Source organism: Cercospora kikuchii, assembly GCF_019650295.1.
Source record: "Cercospora kikuchii DNA, contig_00003, whole genome shotgun sequence".
NCBI classification, from domain to species: Eukaryota; Fungi; Ascomycota; class Dothideomycetes; order Mycosphaerellales; family Mycosphaerellaceae; genus Cercospora; species Cercospora kikuchii.
Window position 1 is genome coordinate 3579620 of NW_025408584.1, and position 16529 is coordinate 3596148.

A 16529-nucleotide genomic window follows, 5' to 3' on the forward strand; every position below is an offset into this window, starting at 1 on the left:
CGCCGACAAGTGACCGCGGGCTTGCTAGGAGCACCTCGTCGAGCTGGTGCTGACCAGGCGCTGAGCACGTTGGAACGGTGACTTGGGCCTGGACGAGGAGCCACCACCACCACCGCCGCGACAGACCATGAGTGACAAATCCTCCCGCCGCCGCAGCGGCGTGTGGCAGTCCAATGTGCACGACCAGGACAAGTCGCGCAGCAAAAATAGATGGGGGCAGGAGAAACAGTCCAAGGACCCGAGCATGTATGATGAGTATCTGACCGAGCGCCAACCGACGACGACCATGTCCACGAGCTCCACGCAGACTGAGCCCAAGCCGAGATCAGTCAGCCGCCGCCCCTCCATGCCGCTGAGGCAAGGCTCGGGTAGCACAGCAGTGAACAGCAGTGGCACACAAACGACCATTCGGACGGTAACACCCGAAGACCAACGCACGAGAAGGGGAAATTCCCTCGAGCACCACGATCGCAACGGCAATGGCAACCTGCCCGTGAACACCACCATGAACTTCGAGCAGGTCTTCATTCCGCACACCACTACGACCATCGTAGGCGGTGCTGCGGCGCGAGAAAGCCCGGGTGGTTCGTCGAGCAGCAAGAGCAAACGACGCGACAAGGATCTCGACCGCGAGCGCAGCCATACCATCAGTCCCAGCGGCAGCAGAAACGGCAGCGTGAACCTGACCAACACCTCCTTCCTTGGGCGCAGTGAGAGTGCGGGCAATGGTCATCGTACGCACGGCGTCATGACGAACAATGGGCACGCGCAGCGTCCGCGCACGAGCACCAACGATGAGCGGAGAAGGGGCCACGCCGATACGGCTACAGGCACTCGATTCAAGAATCGAGTCGGCAGCGTGCAGTCGCCATCCTCACCCATCGGCGGGGCCGAATATCTCGCCTCAGTACCAGCTGCCACGGAGCCATTGACTGCGCCGTCTGTATCGTCAGTCGGCTCGCCGGTCGTGTCACCTTCCCACACACCCCAGGGGCATCGCTCTATATCGCCAGTGTCTTCCAGCACGGCCGATTCAATAACTTCTGCTCTGCCTAGCGCCAATGCGAGACGAATATTGCACCTCATGAAGACACTCAATGGCAGGATGAGCGGCAATGTCATATTTCGGCGAGGTTTTGGAAATCCGTGGAGCCAGAGTTACTGCTACATACACGAAGAAAGTGGAAGCCTCATGTATGAGTCGCGAGGGAGTGAGGGTGCTCATAAGACACTTGTCCCGGAACTTCGAGGCTCTTCCGTGAGGTCGAACCTGGATGGGGAAATGCCGTACCTGGAAGTCTCGTTCCCGGATCGAACTGAAGAAGTGCACATCAAATTGCAAACACAGTCTGACTTTGACGCCTGGTTTGCGGCTCTGCTGCACTGGACACCGAGGGACACGAGTTCCGTCAGCAGTAATGAGCCGCGGCCGGATCCGGACAACACCAAGTCATCGTCCATGTCCGAGCACAGCAAGCGAAGAGCCTCAGTCAACAATCCTGTCAGTCCGCAGACCCGGGATCGCGCTTCAAGCAATAGAAGTCAGAGAAGCGATCGCCGAAAGTCAGTCATAGCGGCTCTGCCCAAGGAGAACCCTGTCATCAAGATTGGCAAAATGATTTACTGGGATACCAACATTGGGTATAACAGCTCGAGCGCTTCCACTCTTGGCCAACCATCTTCGAGTAGGCCCTCCAACCATAGGATGCAAAGCGCGGGCTCGCGTAGATGGAGACGAATTAGCGGGCAACTTCGGGAGAATGGCGAGCTGAAACTACACTCCGACGCAGATAACTCGCTGATCTCGGTCGTACAACTCAGTCAACTAAGTCGATGCGCAATACAACGACTGGACTCGAGCGTATTGGAAAACGAATTCTGCATTGCCATCTACCCGCAGTACACCGCGAGCTACACGACTACCCAACCTGGATTCATTCGACCGATTTTCCTCAGCCTGGAGAATCGCGTGCTCTACGAGGTCTGGTTTGTTCTGCTCAGGGCTTTCACGATGCCGTCGATATACGGTCCGCGTATAGACGCGGAGCAGGAGAATGGTCAAGGAAGTTCCAACCAGGATCTTGAAAGCATGATCGCTACCAGCACCACATATACTTTTCGGATGGAACGGAGCTTAAGTGTCAGGGTAGTCGAAGCCAAAATGCAACCCACCAACGCCAACGACCCCGGCTCGAGCCATGGCAAACAACATTCCAACGCCTCAACTGAAAAACATGGCTACTATGCCGAGGTCCTCCTCGACAATGAAACCAGAGGGAAGACCGTGGTCAAGTACGAGGGGCTTAACCCCCTGTGGGGTGAAAGCTTCGAGTTTCAGGACCTCCCACCGGTGCTCAACAATGCTAGTGTCATCATCAAACGCCGTCCACCAGAGCATGAGTCGACCAAGCAGGACAGCAAGCACAAAGCTCACGACACGTACGGTGAGGAGCAAGGTGGCTTCACTGCCCTCGCCTTTGACCACAATTGTGGCAAAGTCGAGATTCAGATGGAAGAGCTGGAGCCAGAAAAGGAAGTTGAGAAATGGTGGCCTGTGACTAATATGCATGGGCAGCGAGTGGGCGAAGTTCTGATCAAGGTACGCGCGGACGAGGGCATCATTCTCATGGCGCGCGACTACCAGCAGCTCAGCGAGCTGCTGCACAAATTCTCGAATGGCTTGACATTGCAGATTGCACAAATGATACCCAGTGAGCTCAAAAGGCTCAGCGACAGCTTGTTGAACATTTATCAAGTTTCTGGCAAAGCGGGAGATTGGCTTATGGCATTGGTAGAGGAGGAGATTGACGGTATACACAAGGAAACACCCATCACAAGATTACGCTACAGCAGGAGAGTGGGTTCGGAGAGCAGTGGCGATCCCATGACGACTGGCGGACCAAACAGCGACCGTGAGCTTATTGTGCGCGACCTGAACAAAAATGCGACACTCGAAGCGAATTTGCTATTCCGCGGCAACACGCTGCTGACGAAGAGCTTGGACTCTCACATGCGCCGCGTGGGCAAGGAATATCTCGAAGAGTCGCTGGCCCCCAAGCTACAAGAAATCAACGACAAAGATCTGGATTGCGAAGTCGATCCAAACCGTGTAGGCTCACCACAGGACGTGGACCGAAACTGGAGACGGCTCATGCTGTTCACGCAAGACGTCTGGAGGGGCATTGTCGCACAGAAGCACCGATGTCCAATTGAACTCAGGATCATCTTTCGACACATCCGTGCGTGCGCGGAAGATCGCTATGGGGACTTCTTGCGAACTGTGAGCTACAGTAGCGTATCTGGTTTTCTGTTCCTGCGCTTCTTCTGTCCAGCGGTGCTCAATCCAAAGCTCTTCGGGCTTCTCAATGGTAAGGCAATCCTGGACGCGCCGAACGGAACACATACTGACATGACGCAGATGACATCAAGCCACGGGCTCGTCGCACGTTCACTCTGATCGCAAAGTCGCTCCAGACGATGGCAAACATGGCTTCCTTCGGCACCAAGGAGCCGTGGATGGAGCCCATGAACGCTTTCCTCGTCCAGCATCGTGAGAGCTTCAAGACCTTTATCGACGATGTCTGTCACGTACCCGCACCCATCGGCGGCAACAGCTTTCCCAACTCTGCCGCCTCTCCAACCTGGCCCTCCGATGTGGTAAGCGCTGAGCGGCACCTCAGCTACACTACACCGATGACGATCATGCAACGACTCCCGCCTAGTAGTCGCGAGGGATTCCCAAGCTTGCCATACCTGATCGATCAAGCCAGATCTTTTGCTGACTTGATCCATCTATGGCTCGAGGCTTTGGCAGCGCTGTCCAGCAGCAATGATTCAGCGTCCCTACCAGGCAAGACTCACGCTGACATCATCAACGCCATCATCGCCTCCGAGGGTGATCTTAAGGAGTTCCATCAGCTCTGCGAGGAGCTCAACGCGCGGACACAGGAATGCCTCAACCGTGCAGAGAGAGCAGAGCGCCCGGACAGCCCTGGGAGCTTCCAGTGGGAAGACGTTATCAACCAGCTACAGAAGGCGCACATCCGCGGACAGCCGGCGAAGCAAGGTCAGGACGCATTCGACATGGTGGCCGATAGAATCGCCAACGATCCTTCGATACTGCCCGACGACGCCAACCCCGCAATCGAGGCTACATTGGCACAGCTGCGCGGGGATACCGCCGGCACAGATATTGTCTCCGACGACGATCAAAACAGGCAGTACATGTCTTCACCTCCCGCTTCCACGGCTTACAGCTTGCCACGATCGCAGAGCGACTATCCCGCCCGGTCAGGGATTCGGAGTCTCGGTGGCAGCACCATGAGCGCCAGCACGTTTGTGGCGCGCGACTACTCACACACCATAGGCTCGCCCACCGCTTCAGCCAATGCAAGCATGAGCAACATATCTGGCATCTCGAGCGCTGTCAGCAGCGACACCGAACACCAGAGCACCACAGCGCTGCCAAGCTACGAAAAGGAGGTTCGCCACCGAGAGCGACGGGAGGCTGCGAGAGTACAGATTCGATCCCAAATGGAAGCCGATCGAAATCGAGACAAGGAGAAGAAGGAGAGGAAAACTACCAAGCTGATACCACCTGGCTTGCGAAAGAAAAAGGACAAGGACGTGCCATCACGGAGTGCGAACAGTACCCCGCTCGACGCGCGATGGAAGGAGAACGGTGGAATGATTTGATTTGTTATGCGTTCTTTTGCGATGATCTACTCTTTTTGAGCGAGCATAGCAGCGTCCTGCGGACAGAGTGTGAGCAGGATATCTACCTTTCTTTATTGGTATAGGCCGTAGAGGACGCCGGCTGGAACTGCGTCGGGATGGTGACTGGGAGGGAACTTGCATGAAGAGGATGAGGTGAGAAGGAAGGATGAGTGGGAGAACATGGTGCCAGGGGCATTCTGCGATGCGGTCGACGTCTGATGTATGATGATATAGCAGCGCCTACCACCGAATGGGGATTTTCCGAGCTCTGTTTGGGAAAGGTGGGGGCATTGGTACCACGGGACACAACATATCTATACCAGATGGGAAGGACGCTGCTGCAGGATGAGGGTTGCCATTGTTAGAAATTCAATCGCTAGCATCTACTGTTTCCTTTTCGAGTGAAATGGATCAAAAATCGTCTCGAATGAAGTCTCAGTTTCTCAATGCTCTTACTGTATAATAATTGACTAAGGTAATCGCATGGCATCACGCGATCATTGAAGAACTCCTCGACCATGATACCGCACGCACTCTATAGCAAGGATCATCGGCGTTCCACCAAACGAGCTCAATCCTTGTTAATTCTCCTGTTGACAGGCAGCGCTTTCCCTGCTAACTTTGATAGCTGTGCCTGGCTGCTGGGTCCGACAACGCACTGGTCTCCGCTCGCTTTGGTCGTAATGCCGTCCAACCACGGCTCGACGCTTCGCCGGGACTTGGGAGCCCTATGAAGATACTCGCACGGTGCATCCTCAGGTACGAATTCAAAGATGTACTGTTGTACATTGGTACACACCATGTCAATGTTCTGAAACGCGGAAAAGTAAAACTCAGGAGAACGAGTTCCGGCCTGTTGGAGGCCCAAGTTTTCGAAGGAGGAGGTACCAGGTCGCTGGGTAAACCCTCGCGACGCAGTGGATAGGTCTTTCGCAGTCGGGTTGGTGTTTTGCCCGAATGTCCGCTGGGATATGAATCTTGGCTTGCGATGGAAATTTTTCCGTTGTTGGTGTTGAAGGTGCGTTTCCTGGACCTGATATGTAATCGACCTGGTTGGCTGGCTTGGCTTGCTTAGATGAAGAGTTCGTTTTCAGTCCACCGTTCGAGACCACGTCTATGGTTTGTGGGAACAATGCGAACAAGTCTGGGAATAATCAGGAAGCTTTCCTACTGCATGAACTACATGATCCATGGGGAAGATCTTTGAGATGAGTGATCATCACATCGCCGGCTTCCTATAAGAAGCGCTGCCGATGTACGTCGAAGTTGAAGCTTGGAATCATTTGCTTTCACGGCCGGCATCGAGCGAATGAGCTGCGAGTCGAAGTGGCTCGTGACATAGTCAATAATGTGTTGAGGTGGCCTTGCGATCGAGCCATCCATGCATTGACAACCATTTCGAGCTCCTGACTGCTGCAGAGAAAATTTCTTGGAGATTGTTGGAAGTGAATGTATGCTGTCCAGGGATGTTGGGTCCTTCGCTCAGCGACTATTGAAGTGTAAGTGAGTGCGCAGAAAATACTACGGCCGGTATCAAATTTTGTTGCAACATACCAAAATGGGGCAGTGACCTGTACGCCCAGATCTCCAGAACTTGGCAGTTCAAATAAGATCATGCACCGTGGGCCCATCATGAGACAATCGTCGTACAAGCGATGGAAAAGTTGCATCCGTATCGCAGGGGTAGACGAGCATCGTAATTAAGGTAGTTGCGGCTCACTGTGATACATCAGCTGTGCACCAGCCTATAGACTTCTTTGAACCAGTTTGAACCAAGTGAGGTCTGCGATCCGGCTGCTCAGTTGCGTCTAGGACGGACTTGTCTCCCACATCGATGTTACGAGCTTCGTTAGCGAGCGTAGACGGCTTCTGTTTGCGTTCCACGAGACCGGATATAAAGAGCGTAAGAGCTCCGGGGCGGACAAAATAATGATCGGGCAGCTACTGAAGTGTGCGCATCAGAGGCGCATCAATTTGTGTAGTACTGTCCATCGATGAGAGTGGTTGTTCATTCCTTCTGAGACGGCGTTAAGATAAGTCCGACCATCCTTCAGAAAGGCCATGCGTATTTACTCCGGCCACATGCTCTCCATGAGCGACGGACTCATGGTTCGCTCACCGCAATGACATCTCGAAGCCATATTCGCAATGTGGCCATTGTCGGTGCTGCTGGCAACAGCGGCAAGTACATGACTGGCGAACTTCTAGCAACCGGCAAGCACGTCGTCACAGCCATCACTCGAATCGACAGTCAGAGCAAATTTCCAGAAGATGTCAAAGTCGCTCGCGTGGACTATAAGGACCAAAATTCACTGGTGGAAGCTCTGCAAGGCCAGGATGCACTGGTCATTACCATGAATGTCTTTGCGGATCAGGAAAATCAGCTGAAAGCGCTGTTTGAAGCCGCTGGCCATGCTGGAGTCGAATGGATCTTGCCCAACGAACGGAGCCCAGATAACGCAGATGAGGGATTGGTCAGAGATATCCCCATATTCCAAAAGAACGTGGCTGCGCGGAAGTTGATTGAGGAATTGGGACATTCTTCCTACATTGGAGTCGTCACTGGATTCTGGTACGAGTGGTCTCTGGCGATCGGGCCTGCTTTTGGCATTGATATCGGGAAGAGGGAGGCGACGTTGTTCGATGAAGGTGAGACAAAGATTTCGACCTCCACTTGGCCCCAGGTAAGCTGTTTCCACTTGCGATCCAGAATTTGTTGCTAAAGCGTCCAGGTTGGCCGGGCTGTAGCTGCTTTGCTCAGTCTACCGGTCCGGGCTGAAGGAGGCGCCGGTGCTTGTCTTGAGCAGTTTCGGAACCAAATGGTCTACGTCAAATCTTTCACAGTCAGCCAGAAAGACATGCTCGAATCTGTCATGCGTGTCACTGGCACTGACGAGGTTGACTGGCACATTACGAAACAGTCTAGCCAGGAGCGGTATGACAGCGGCATGAAGGCCATGCAGGAAGGGGATAGGAGTGGATTCGTGAGAATGATGTACACACGAGTGTTTTTCCCAGACGGAAGTGGTGATCACGAAAGCAGGAGAGGCGTGGCCAACCGGTTGCTCGGCTTACCCGAGGAAGACATCGATGAGGCGACACGTGCGGCAGTGAGGAGGACCAAAGAGCATGACTTCGGAGCAGAATATGTGCGAAAGTGATGAGCAGCTCAGGAAGACGTAGCTGAAGTCCGCGAATGTGGTCGAATGGGGTTGCAGAGACTCGGTTCAAGTGAGACTAGAAGAACGACGCAGACGATCCCCTGCTGCCAAGGGCATGAGTATAGCCAATCACCATTCCGTACCTGTTCTGTCCTTGCTTCGACAGCTCGGTGGGGTGTGGCTATTGGCGAGCCCTGCATCCGCTTCGGAGCCTACCACACCCTAGAGACATGACGAGCGTTGCGCACTGGCGACGGCGAGCCCGTAGACCTAGACAGCTTCTCCCACGAGCATGTGTCCTCTTTCGCCATCGCCTCATCCGCCTCGCTGAAACCTCTCCCAACTCGCCAGCGAATCTTGACCGATGCTGTAGCTGACACGCTGAAGCGAGCACAGCGACCCCACTGTTGATCAACAACTCGCGCGTGCTGCGCGTGACCTCGAGCCGGACCAGTCAATCCAGAAGAGAGGCGCTGCAGCAGGTCGCAGGAGGGGCGACGAGAAGCACTTGCTAGAGATGCACTTGTGTACAAGGCACCGCAACAACTCACGGCGGATCGTGTAGCAGATCTGGATCGACAAGAGATGGTTTCACATCACCCTCCCCCATACTCAGACACCGGTCGCGTTCCGCCTCCTCCAGCGTCGATAGCAGCTGCACCACGAGCGTCCTCGGTCACGTCCGGCCGCTCGCATACACGCCGACATCGACATGCGCGATCGCATCATGGTGGGGGAACTCATCTTCCACAAAACGAGTTCCCCGTGTTCGCACACACTGGCGATGTAGAGATCGTCATCAGCAGTGCGAACGGGAGGAAAGTGAACAGATATCTGCTGCACCGCTTGATTTTGAGTCAAGGCTCTGGCTTCTTCGAGGCCGGCATGAGAGCAGAATGGAGCGGCCGGATGATAGAAGGCGGTCCAGTGACAGGTGGGGGACTTGCACGAATCAATGAGAACGAAAGCGTTACGGCAGGCAGCAGTTCAAGGGCAAGCAGCCAAGAGCGGAGACCATCTTTCGAGCAAGGCAGGAAACGTTGGAAGTACGAGCTGGACTGGAATGCTACGAGTGATGAAGACTTGCCTCCGATGCTTGTTCAAAGAGATCCTGGGCCAGGTTCACTCTTCGGTGGGGACGCTCCGCCTGCGGTTCGCAACAAACCGCCCACGAGCAACGACAAGTTCTTTCGCAGCGTCTCCAACTTCTCGTCACTGAACTTGACCGATCGGGACCAGCCTAGTGAGCCAGCAGAGCCCGGGGACGAGGTACTGAAGGATTACGACAATCTATTCCGCGCCATGTATCAGTATCCTCCGGTTCTGGACACAGTGAACATTGCCACAGCATACACCGAATGCAAGGCCTTCTTGCATCTGGCCGACATGTACGATGCGCTGGAGATTGCCGGATCGCGGGTTGATCACCACCTGTTGCGCTTTGGGGCCAGGCTTTTCAAGCAGATCGCGAAATATCCACCCTCTTACCTTAAACTCGGATATCTTGCGCGATCTCGCACAATATTCACCGAGGCTCTCATTCATGTGGTTGGACAGTGGCCGATTGCTGCTCCACAGCTGCGAGGACAGGTCGATTCGAATGTTATGGAATTGCTGGAAGATAAGGTGGATGAGCTGAACGAGATTGAGGAGCGGGTGGAATCGAAGCTTTGGCGGGTCAACCTCACGACAAGCAGAGGAGAGAGGGTGACTCCAAGCAACGACTTCCTGAGCTGGCTTGCTGTCTCACTGTTCAGACAGTGGTTTGCTGAGAACACTACCCCCGCTCCGACTGGCATACTCAAGGACACCTCGAGACCTGCTTCGAGCACGAATGGCGCGGCCAGCAGGAGTAGTCACCACGCGGCTTCTCAGCGAACACAACCAGGCCCGCAACAGGCTCCGCCACCAATTAATTTCGGGAGAGTGTATCGACAGATTGGGTCTGCAGATTCCGCTGCCTATCTCACACGAGATGATTTGAAGCGATTTCTCAAAAGCCCTGCTGCACAAGTGGGAGCCGATTTTTACAACCGCGACAATTTACGGCGATTCGAGCGCCGAGTGGAAGAGGTCAAGAACCTTGCTCGGGATGTCGTGAAGCCGCTGATGCGGAACTTCTTGGAGCTCGATTTGCGAGACTTTGGGCCAGCAGGACTGGGCTATTTGACGTGTACGAGAGTTGAGACGAGAGATTTGCCATGGGATGAGTAATTCATGTGAACGGGACACGGGACCACAGGCGGTGCTGGTTGTTTGAGCGTGCGAGATACCCCTTGTTAGTATGTTGAAGCGTGTATGGAGATGTATGACAACACATGAACAAATTTGTGCTTGCATCGAGTTGCAAGCTACTTTCTGCCGCCAAAGCTATGCCGGCTGTATTTCAGGTCTTGATAGCGTTGTACTGCACTGCCAACAGCAACGACGGTACCATTTAAGTTTGGTTGTGCCACTCTCCCAGATCGAGTTGGTAATGGGTCTAATCTTGAATAAAGTTTAGCTGCGTCACACTACGCCATGAACGTGCACGACTCCCTTGCTCGGGAACCCTGAAGTGTGGCACATTATTGGTACTGATTGGCCGCGAGCATTGGCAGTCTGTCTTGACTGCATAATCAAGGAAGACGAGCTATGTGCAGTGTCTGGGCAGCAGCATGATGCTGGCTGAGCAGTACATGTGTGGCGAGCAACTCCGGAAGCTGCTGTGCGACTATTGACCGAGACGCGAACCAGGAGCAGACGGCGAAGGAGGGAAGCAGCAGCCATGGAGGCGGTGATGCCGCGCGAGAGGGAGGCCGAACGCGAACAGCAGTACTCGCCCAAGACCGCGACGGTCACGCACGATGAGCTCCACGGCAATGGCATGGCGAACGGCAGTCCGCTCCGCGCCGAGCAGCAGCAACACGACACGATGGTCAACGGCAAGACGCTGCCTAAAGCCCCCACCGGCCCACTGCGAATAGATATCCTCCCATCCTCCTTCACCGCGACTGCACAACCCGGCATCAACTTCGTGCCTCCATCTCCTGGCGGATTCCCTTTCACAACACCTCCCGGCGAGGCTGGGCCAGCTTCCACCACGAAAGAACTGCTCCCGAGCCCCATCACACACGGTCAGTCCGAGGGCAATGGAAATGCGGCAGGGAAACGTAGAGTGGTGGCAGAATCAGCGACACCGCCAGAAAGACGTAGTGTGTCGTTCGCGCGACCAAACAATGAGGAGGGCGCTGCGGCGGTGAGCAAGAGCTCCACTTGGGAGACAGATGGTGAAGACGGGGAGCATGGTGGGAAAGGCAGGCAGAACTCACTCTTTCTCAAACTGAAGTCTCTGGCGAATCCCTCTTCGGTACACCAACGGACACCCACGACAGGCAGTGGCACTGGATTCAACACCCCAAATGCCCTGTCTCCACAATCCGAGCGCAGCGAGCCCATGTATCCCGTGCCAGTGGAAGAGGCGGAGACAACTGATGCCGATGCCGACGAGGAGACTGATGATACTGAGCGACCTCAGGGGAGTCGTCCGCGGCATAAGAGAAGACGGAAGAGGCCATCTGCAGTCGGAGCGGACTCTGCGCCCACAACACCTAGAACCTCTCGGTTTGCCTCATTTGTGCGAGAGCACATACGCGACAGCTCCACAAATGCTGCAGGCGTGTCACGAAGGGGCACGTTGACGGATGTCGAAGATGTTGGCGAGGACAATGAGGAAGACAACCGAGCTGGCGTGTCGGAGGACGAGGGCAGAGATCGCATACGGAGTGCATGGAGGCGAGGCATCGAGGGTGCGCGAGGGCTGAGCTACGCTGCTCGCAAAGACCGCGATGGGGAGGTCCCAGAGAGCAGCAAGAAGCCTGGCAATCTGCGCCGTCTGACTGGTTTTGGCGCTGGAGGGCTAGATGGGACGAGTACCCCCTTCAGACAGCGCGCTGACCGGCATAATAGCACAAGTGCTCAGAAATGGCGGCAAGTCAAAGCTGGGCTGCGCATGTTGGGACAACGCAAGAGGGATGAGCGTGCCAAAGTCGATCACCAGAAGTCGGCGCAATTGATGGCAGAGCTAATAGCAGGAGCACCCGCTGCACTTATATTCGCCAGCATGTTCCAGCGTGATGAGCACCAACATCGGAAAGTGCCTGTCCTACTTGAGCAGCTCAAAATCAGCATTCCCGAAGTGCAAAGCCGTACTGACAAGAAAGGAGATCGAGACTTCATCTACCGCGTTGATCTCGAGTACGGAAGTGGCACAGCACGAATGAAGTGGACAATCTACCGCTCTGTGAACGACTTCGTCAACCTGCACGTCAAGTACAAGAGTCAAATTGCAACTGACAAGATCGTCCATCTTAGTCGTGCCGACAACAAGCTTGCGAAGATGCCGCGCTTCCCGAAGAGTGTGATTCCATACGCCCGTGGTATGCGTGGGCTGTTTGAGAAGATTGAGGACGAGCCGGAGGACGATCATGATACTAACGTTCCGGATACCCCACGCCCAATGCAGTCGCCACAGGAAGAAAGCATCGAGCAAGCTGCCGCGGCGTCTGGAGCGAAGTCGAAGGCTAAGGGCCATAAACGAAGACAATCCTCATTCGCTCTTGCACCGCCTAGAAGGACCAGCACGAGCGAGATCGGGAATACGTCAGCGGATCCGGACACTCTGAATGCTAAGCACAGACAGATCTATGCAGAGCGATCACGACAGAAGTTGGAGACCTACTTGCAGCAGATGATCAGATGGCTCATCTTCAGGCCTGATAGCACACGATTGTGCAAATTCCTGGAGCTCTCTGCCATGGCCATTCGACTTGCTGCAGAGAATGGCTATCAGGGAAAGCAAGGTCTGCTTCAGATCGCGTCGAGACGCCATCGTGACTTTCACCGCAAGACTATACAGACGCTAGGGCCGCAAGCGCTCAAGGAGCGACATAAGCGGAGGTGGTTCTTGGTTCGACACAGCTATATCGTTTGCGTCGACGGACCAGAATCGCTCGTTCCGTACGATGTCTTCCTTGTGGATTCTGATTTTGCCATGGACAATCAACGGCAGCGAATTCTTGACCAGAAGACTCCGCAGCAGATGGCAAAGGTTGCCCAGGAGAATGCGACACCCACGACCAAGGCGCATCTCATTCAGCTCTACAATTCGGAGCGCAAATTCAAACTCTACGCAAGAAATGAGAAGCAATATCTACAGTTCCGAGAGTCGCTCAGCCATATGATGGAGCAGACGCCATGGTCGAAGAAGCAGCGTTTCGCCAGTTTTGCACCAGTGCGGAGCAACGTATGGGCTCGCTGGCTCGTCGACGGCAGAGACCACATGTGGCAAGTCTCCCGCGCAATAGACAATGCAAAGGATTTTGTCTACATTCACGACTGGTGGTTGAGCCCCGAGCTCTACTTGCGAAGACCCGCAGCGATCAGCCAGAAGTGGCGCCTGGATCGACTGCTTCAACGCAAGGCGCAGGAGGGTGTCAAGATATTCGTCATTGTCTATCGCAACATCGAATCTGCCATTCCCATCGACTCGGAGTACACGAAATGGAGTCTCCTCGACCTGCACCCAAATATTTGTGTTCAACGCTCACCGCATCAGTTCAGACAGAATCAATTCTTTTGGGCTCACCACGAGAAATTGGTCGTTGTCGACAATATGATGGCTTTCGTTGGTGGTGTTGACCTATGTTTTGGGCGATGGGATGATCCATGTCACTCATTGACAGACGACAAGCTGACTGGCTTCGAAATCGACCACGACTTGCCCCGAGACTCAGAACATTGCCAGGTTTGGCCGGGTAAGGACTACTCAAACCCGAGAGTACAGGACTTCTACAACCTAGATCGGCCGTATGAGGAGATGTACGACCGGACGAAGGTGCCGCGGATGCCTTGGCATGATATTGCCATGCAGCTCGTTGGGCAACCTGCGCGTGATGTCGGCCGTCATTTCGTGCAACGCTGGAACTTTGTCCTGCGCTCGCGTGTCGCCACGAGACCAACGCCTGTTCTTATTCCGCCTCCTGAATTTGATCAGGAAGAGTTGGAGCATTTGGGAATGACTGGTACATGCCAGGTCCAAATTTTACGCTCCTGCGGACCCTGGTCCATCGGCACACCAGGCAAAGTTGAACACAGCATCATGAACGCCTACTGCTCTCTGATTAAGAACTCAGATCACTTTGTCTACGTCGAGAACCAGTTCTTCATCACAAGTTGCAAGGTGGAGGCTACTGTGATTCACAACAAGATAGGCGACGCACTCGTCGAGCGTGCCATTCGCGCTCACCAGAATGGCGAGAAATGGCTAGCGTGTCTGGTCATTCCATTGATGCCGGGCTTTCAAAACAGTGTGGACGCCCAAGACGGCACTAGTGTACGGTTGATCATGCAATGTCAGTTTCGAAGCATCTGTCGTGGCGAAACATCCATTTTCGGCCGACTCCGCGCTGCTGGCATCGATCCCGAAGACTACATTCGCTTCTACTCGCTTCGACAATGGGGTAAGATTGGCCCGCGCAAGTGTCTGACTACAGAGCAGCTATACATTCACGCCAAATGCATGATTGTAGACGACCGTTCGGTCATCATTGGCTCTGCAAACATCAACGAGCGGTCCATGCTTGGCAATCGAGACTCGGAAGTGGCATCCATCGTCACTGACGCCCGCATGATACAAAGCACAATGGCTGGACAGCCTTACGAAGTGGGAGAATTTGCTCACACCTTGCGAAAGCGGCTGATGCGAGAGCACCTGGGCATTGACGTGGACGCCGTCTATCGACGGGAACAGGCTGCTGCACACAGGGAAGAGCAAGATGCCGAGATGGAAAGAATCTACCGAGACGATATCGCCACTCCGGCGAGCGAGATGATGCACTTTGAGACACCGCCTCAGACTCCGCCGGCCCATGCCATCCACCCGCAAAGCCTCGAACAAACATTGGGAGGCTTCGCAGGAGAGGGCACATATGCGCCTATCAACCGCATGGATGGCTCGGTATCTGCATCTGATGACTCCAGTGATGTGGTTAAGGACCCAACTGGCAGGAAAGGACCGGAGCGCGATCTTGACGTTGATGGGCTTGGCTTCGACAACATGAAGAGGCTGGTGGACGCGGGCGACTACGCATACAGAGACACTTACGTGGACTCATATGGCCGAGAAGTTCTCATCAAGAAAGATGCACCAGGAGTTGAGCGCATCAGGACCGAAGAGGATGAAGAGCGACAGCGCCAGCGGGACAGAAGCAGAGAACGGAAAGAGCGACTTCCTGCTAGACCGCCCTGGCCAATGCAGCGCACGGAGACTGTACCGCTCGGACTACTGCCTAGATCTCAGCTACCGGAGCTGCCAGCCCTTGATGACACGGATATCGGCGGTCCTCCGCTCAGGCGCGATACTTCGCACACTTCCGGTGTCAAGAAGTTGTCCAACCACTTGGCCAACACGATTCGGCAGCCGGAAGTCACCGAAGACTGCATGACCGATCCACTGTCCCCTGAATTCTATCAAGAGATTTGGCATAAGTTGGCAGACAACAATACCAAAATCTACCGACAAGTCTTCAGGTGTATGCCTGACTCAGAGGTCCTGGACTGGAAGGCATACGAGAAGTTCAATGCCTACAACGAAGCCTTCATGCAGTCGCAAGGTCTCGGGTCTAGCAAGCCGCCACGTAAAGAAGGCGCGCCGGATAAGTCTGGGCCTCCTGGTGCGGGTGGCGCGGCCGTGGATGCCATTGAGCCTACGATAAGCAAGAGCAGCAGTGGGTTAAGCGCGTTCGTGAATAAACTGCGCCCTGGTAGTAAAAGTACCGACAGCACCTCACATACCGACGAAGCGAACGAGAAGAGTCGCACTCGAGCATCGCCAGGTTCTCCAGGATCCATGATCTCCAGCGTGCCGACTGCAGTGCCCTCGCCGAACCCAAGACCTCTGGACGAGAAAGAGGCGATGAAGAGCGACGAACCGTCCGAACCCCGCGAAGAGGTCGAAACTGAAGTTAGCAATACTTTGGAGGTCCCGGATCAGACGTCTAATTTCGATTCTGAGAAGGCTGCAGCGCAGGCCGAGGAACCGATCAGTCGACAGCGAACTGTACAGTATGTCGACAGAGAGAAACTGAACGAAACTTCGGAGACGACTGCGACACAAACCCAGACGAGCGCACAGGCCAACGCGCTGCAACATAGTGCTTCGAGGAAGGGGCGGAAGCGGGGCGCCACGAAGAGCAGTGGAAGAGCTATCCCTGAAGAGGTCTTGGGTAGGGAGGAGGCTGAGGAGTTGCTGAATATCATCCAAGGGCATCTCGTTCTCTGGCCATACGACTGGTAAGTCCCATGTCTTTGTTTTGTGGCTTATGTCCCGTGCGTTTTACTGACTACTTTCGCACCAGGTTGGAGAAGGAAGAACGTGGTGGCAATTGGCTGTACAACATCGACCAGCTGGCTCCGCTGGAAATCTACGATTGAGCTGAGCTCTCGTCTGTCTTTGCTCTCCTTTTTGCGTATGGCTGGGTTGAGAAGTCAATTTCTTTTGGGCTTTCGAAGCATCGTCGGATTAAGGTTTTCCTTGGGTTTCTCTGGAGCTGGCTTTTTTCCACCACGGGCGCATCAAATTGCATTCTGTTTCGGCGCTGTTGCATTTGCGAA

General features: G+C 54.6%; 4 protein-coding genes across 4 annotated transcripts; all 4 read left to right on the forward strand.

Annotated features, from left to right (window-relative positions):
• Positions 1 to 127: 127 nt before the first annotated feature.
• On the forward strand, positions 128 to 4695 carry CKM354_000578800 (uncharacterized protein; the record flags this gene model as incomplete). The annotated part of the gene is made up of 2 exons (XM_044801076.1): positions 128 to 3368; positions 3419 to 4695. 2 exons carry the CDS (start codon positions 128 to 130, stop codon positions 4693 to 4695), a joined length of 4518 nt encoding a protein of 1505 aa, XP_044657011.1.
• Positions 4696 to 6839: 2144 nt separating this feature from the next.
• CKM354_000578900 (uncharacterized protein) lies at positions 6840 to 7877 on the forward strand (the record flags this gene model as incomplete). Its single annotated transcript, XM_044801077.1, has 2 exons — positions 6840 to 7400; positions 7449 to 7877. The coding sequence occupies 2 exons, from the start codon at positions 6840 to 6842 to the stop codon at positions 7875 to 7877; spliced, it is 990 nt and encodes a 329-aa protein (XP_044657012.1).
• Positions 7878 to 8462: 585 nt separating this feature from the next.
• Positions 8463 to 10091, forward strand: CKM354_000579000 (uncharacterized protein; the record flags this gene model as incomplete). The annotated part of the gene is made up of 1 exon (XM_044801078.1): positions 8463 to 10091. One exon carries the CDS (start codon positions 8463 to 8465, stop codon positions 10089 to 10091), a length of 1629 nt encoding a protein of 542 aa, XP_044657013.1.
• Positions 10092 to 10644: 553 nt separating this feature from the next.
• CKM354_000579100 (uncharacterized protein) lies at positions 10645 to 16349 on the forward strand (the record flags this gene model as incomplete). Its single annotated transcript, XM_044801079.1, has 2 exons — positions 10645 to 16208; positions 16274 to 16349. The coding sequence occupies 2 exons, from the start codon at positions 10645 to 10647 to the stop codon at positions 16347 to 16349; spliced, it is 5640 nt and encodes a 1879-aa protein (XP_044657014.1).
• Between the last annotated feature and the right edge of the window lie 180 nt (positions 16350 to 16529).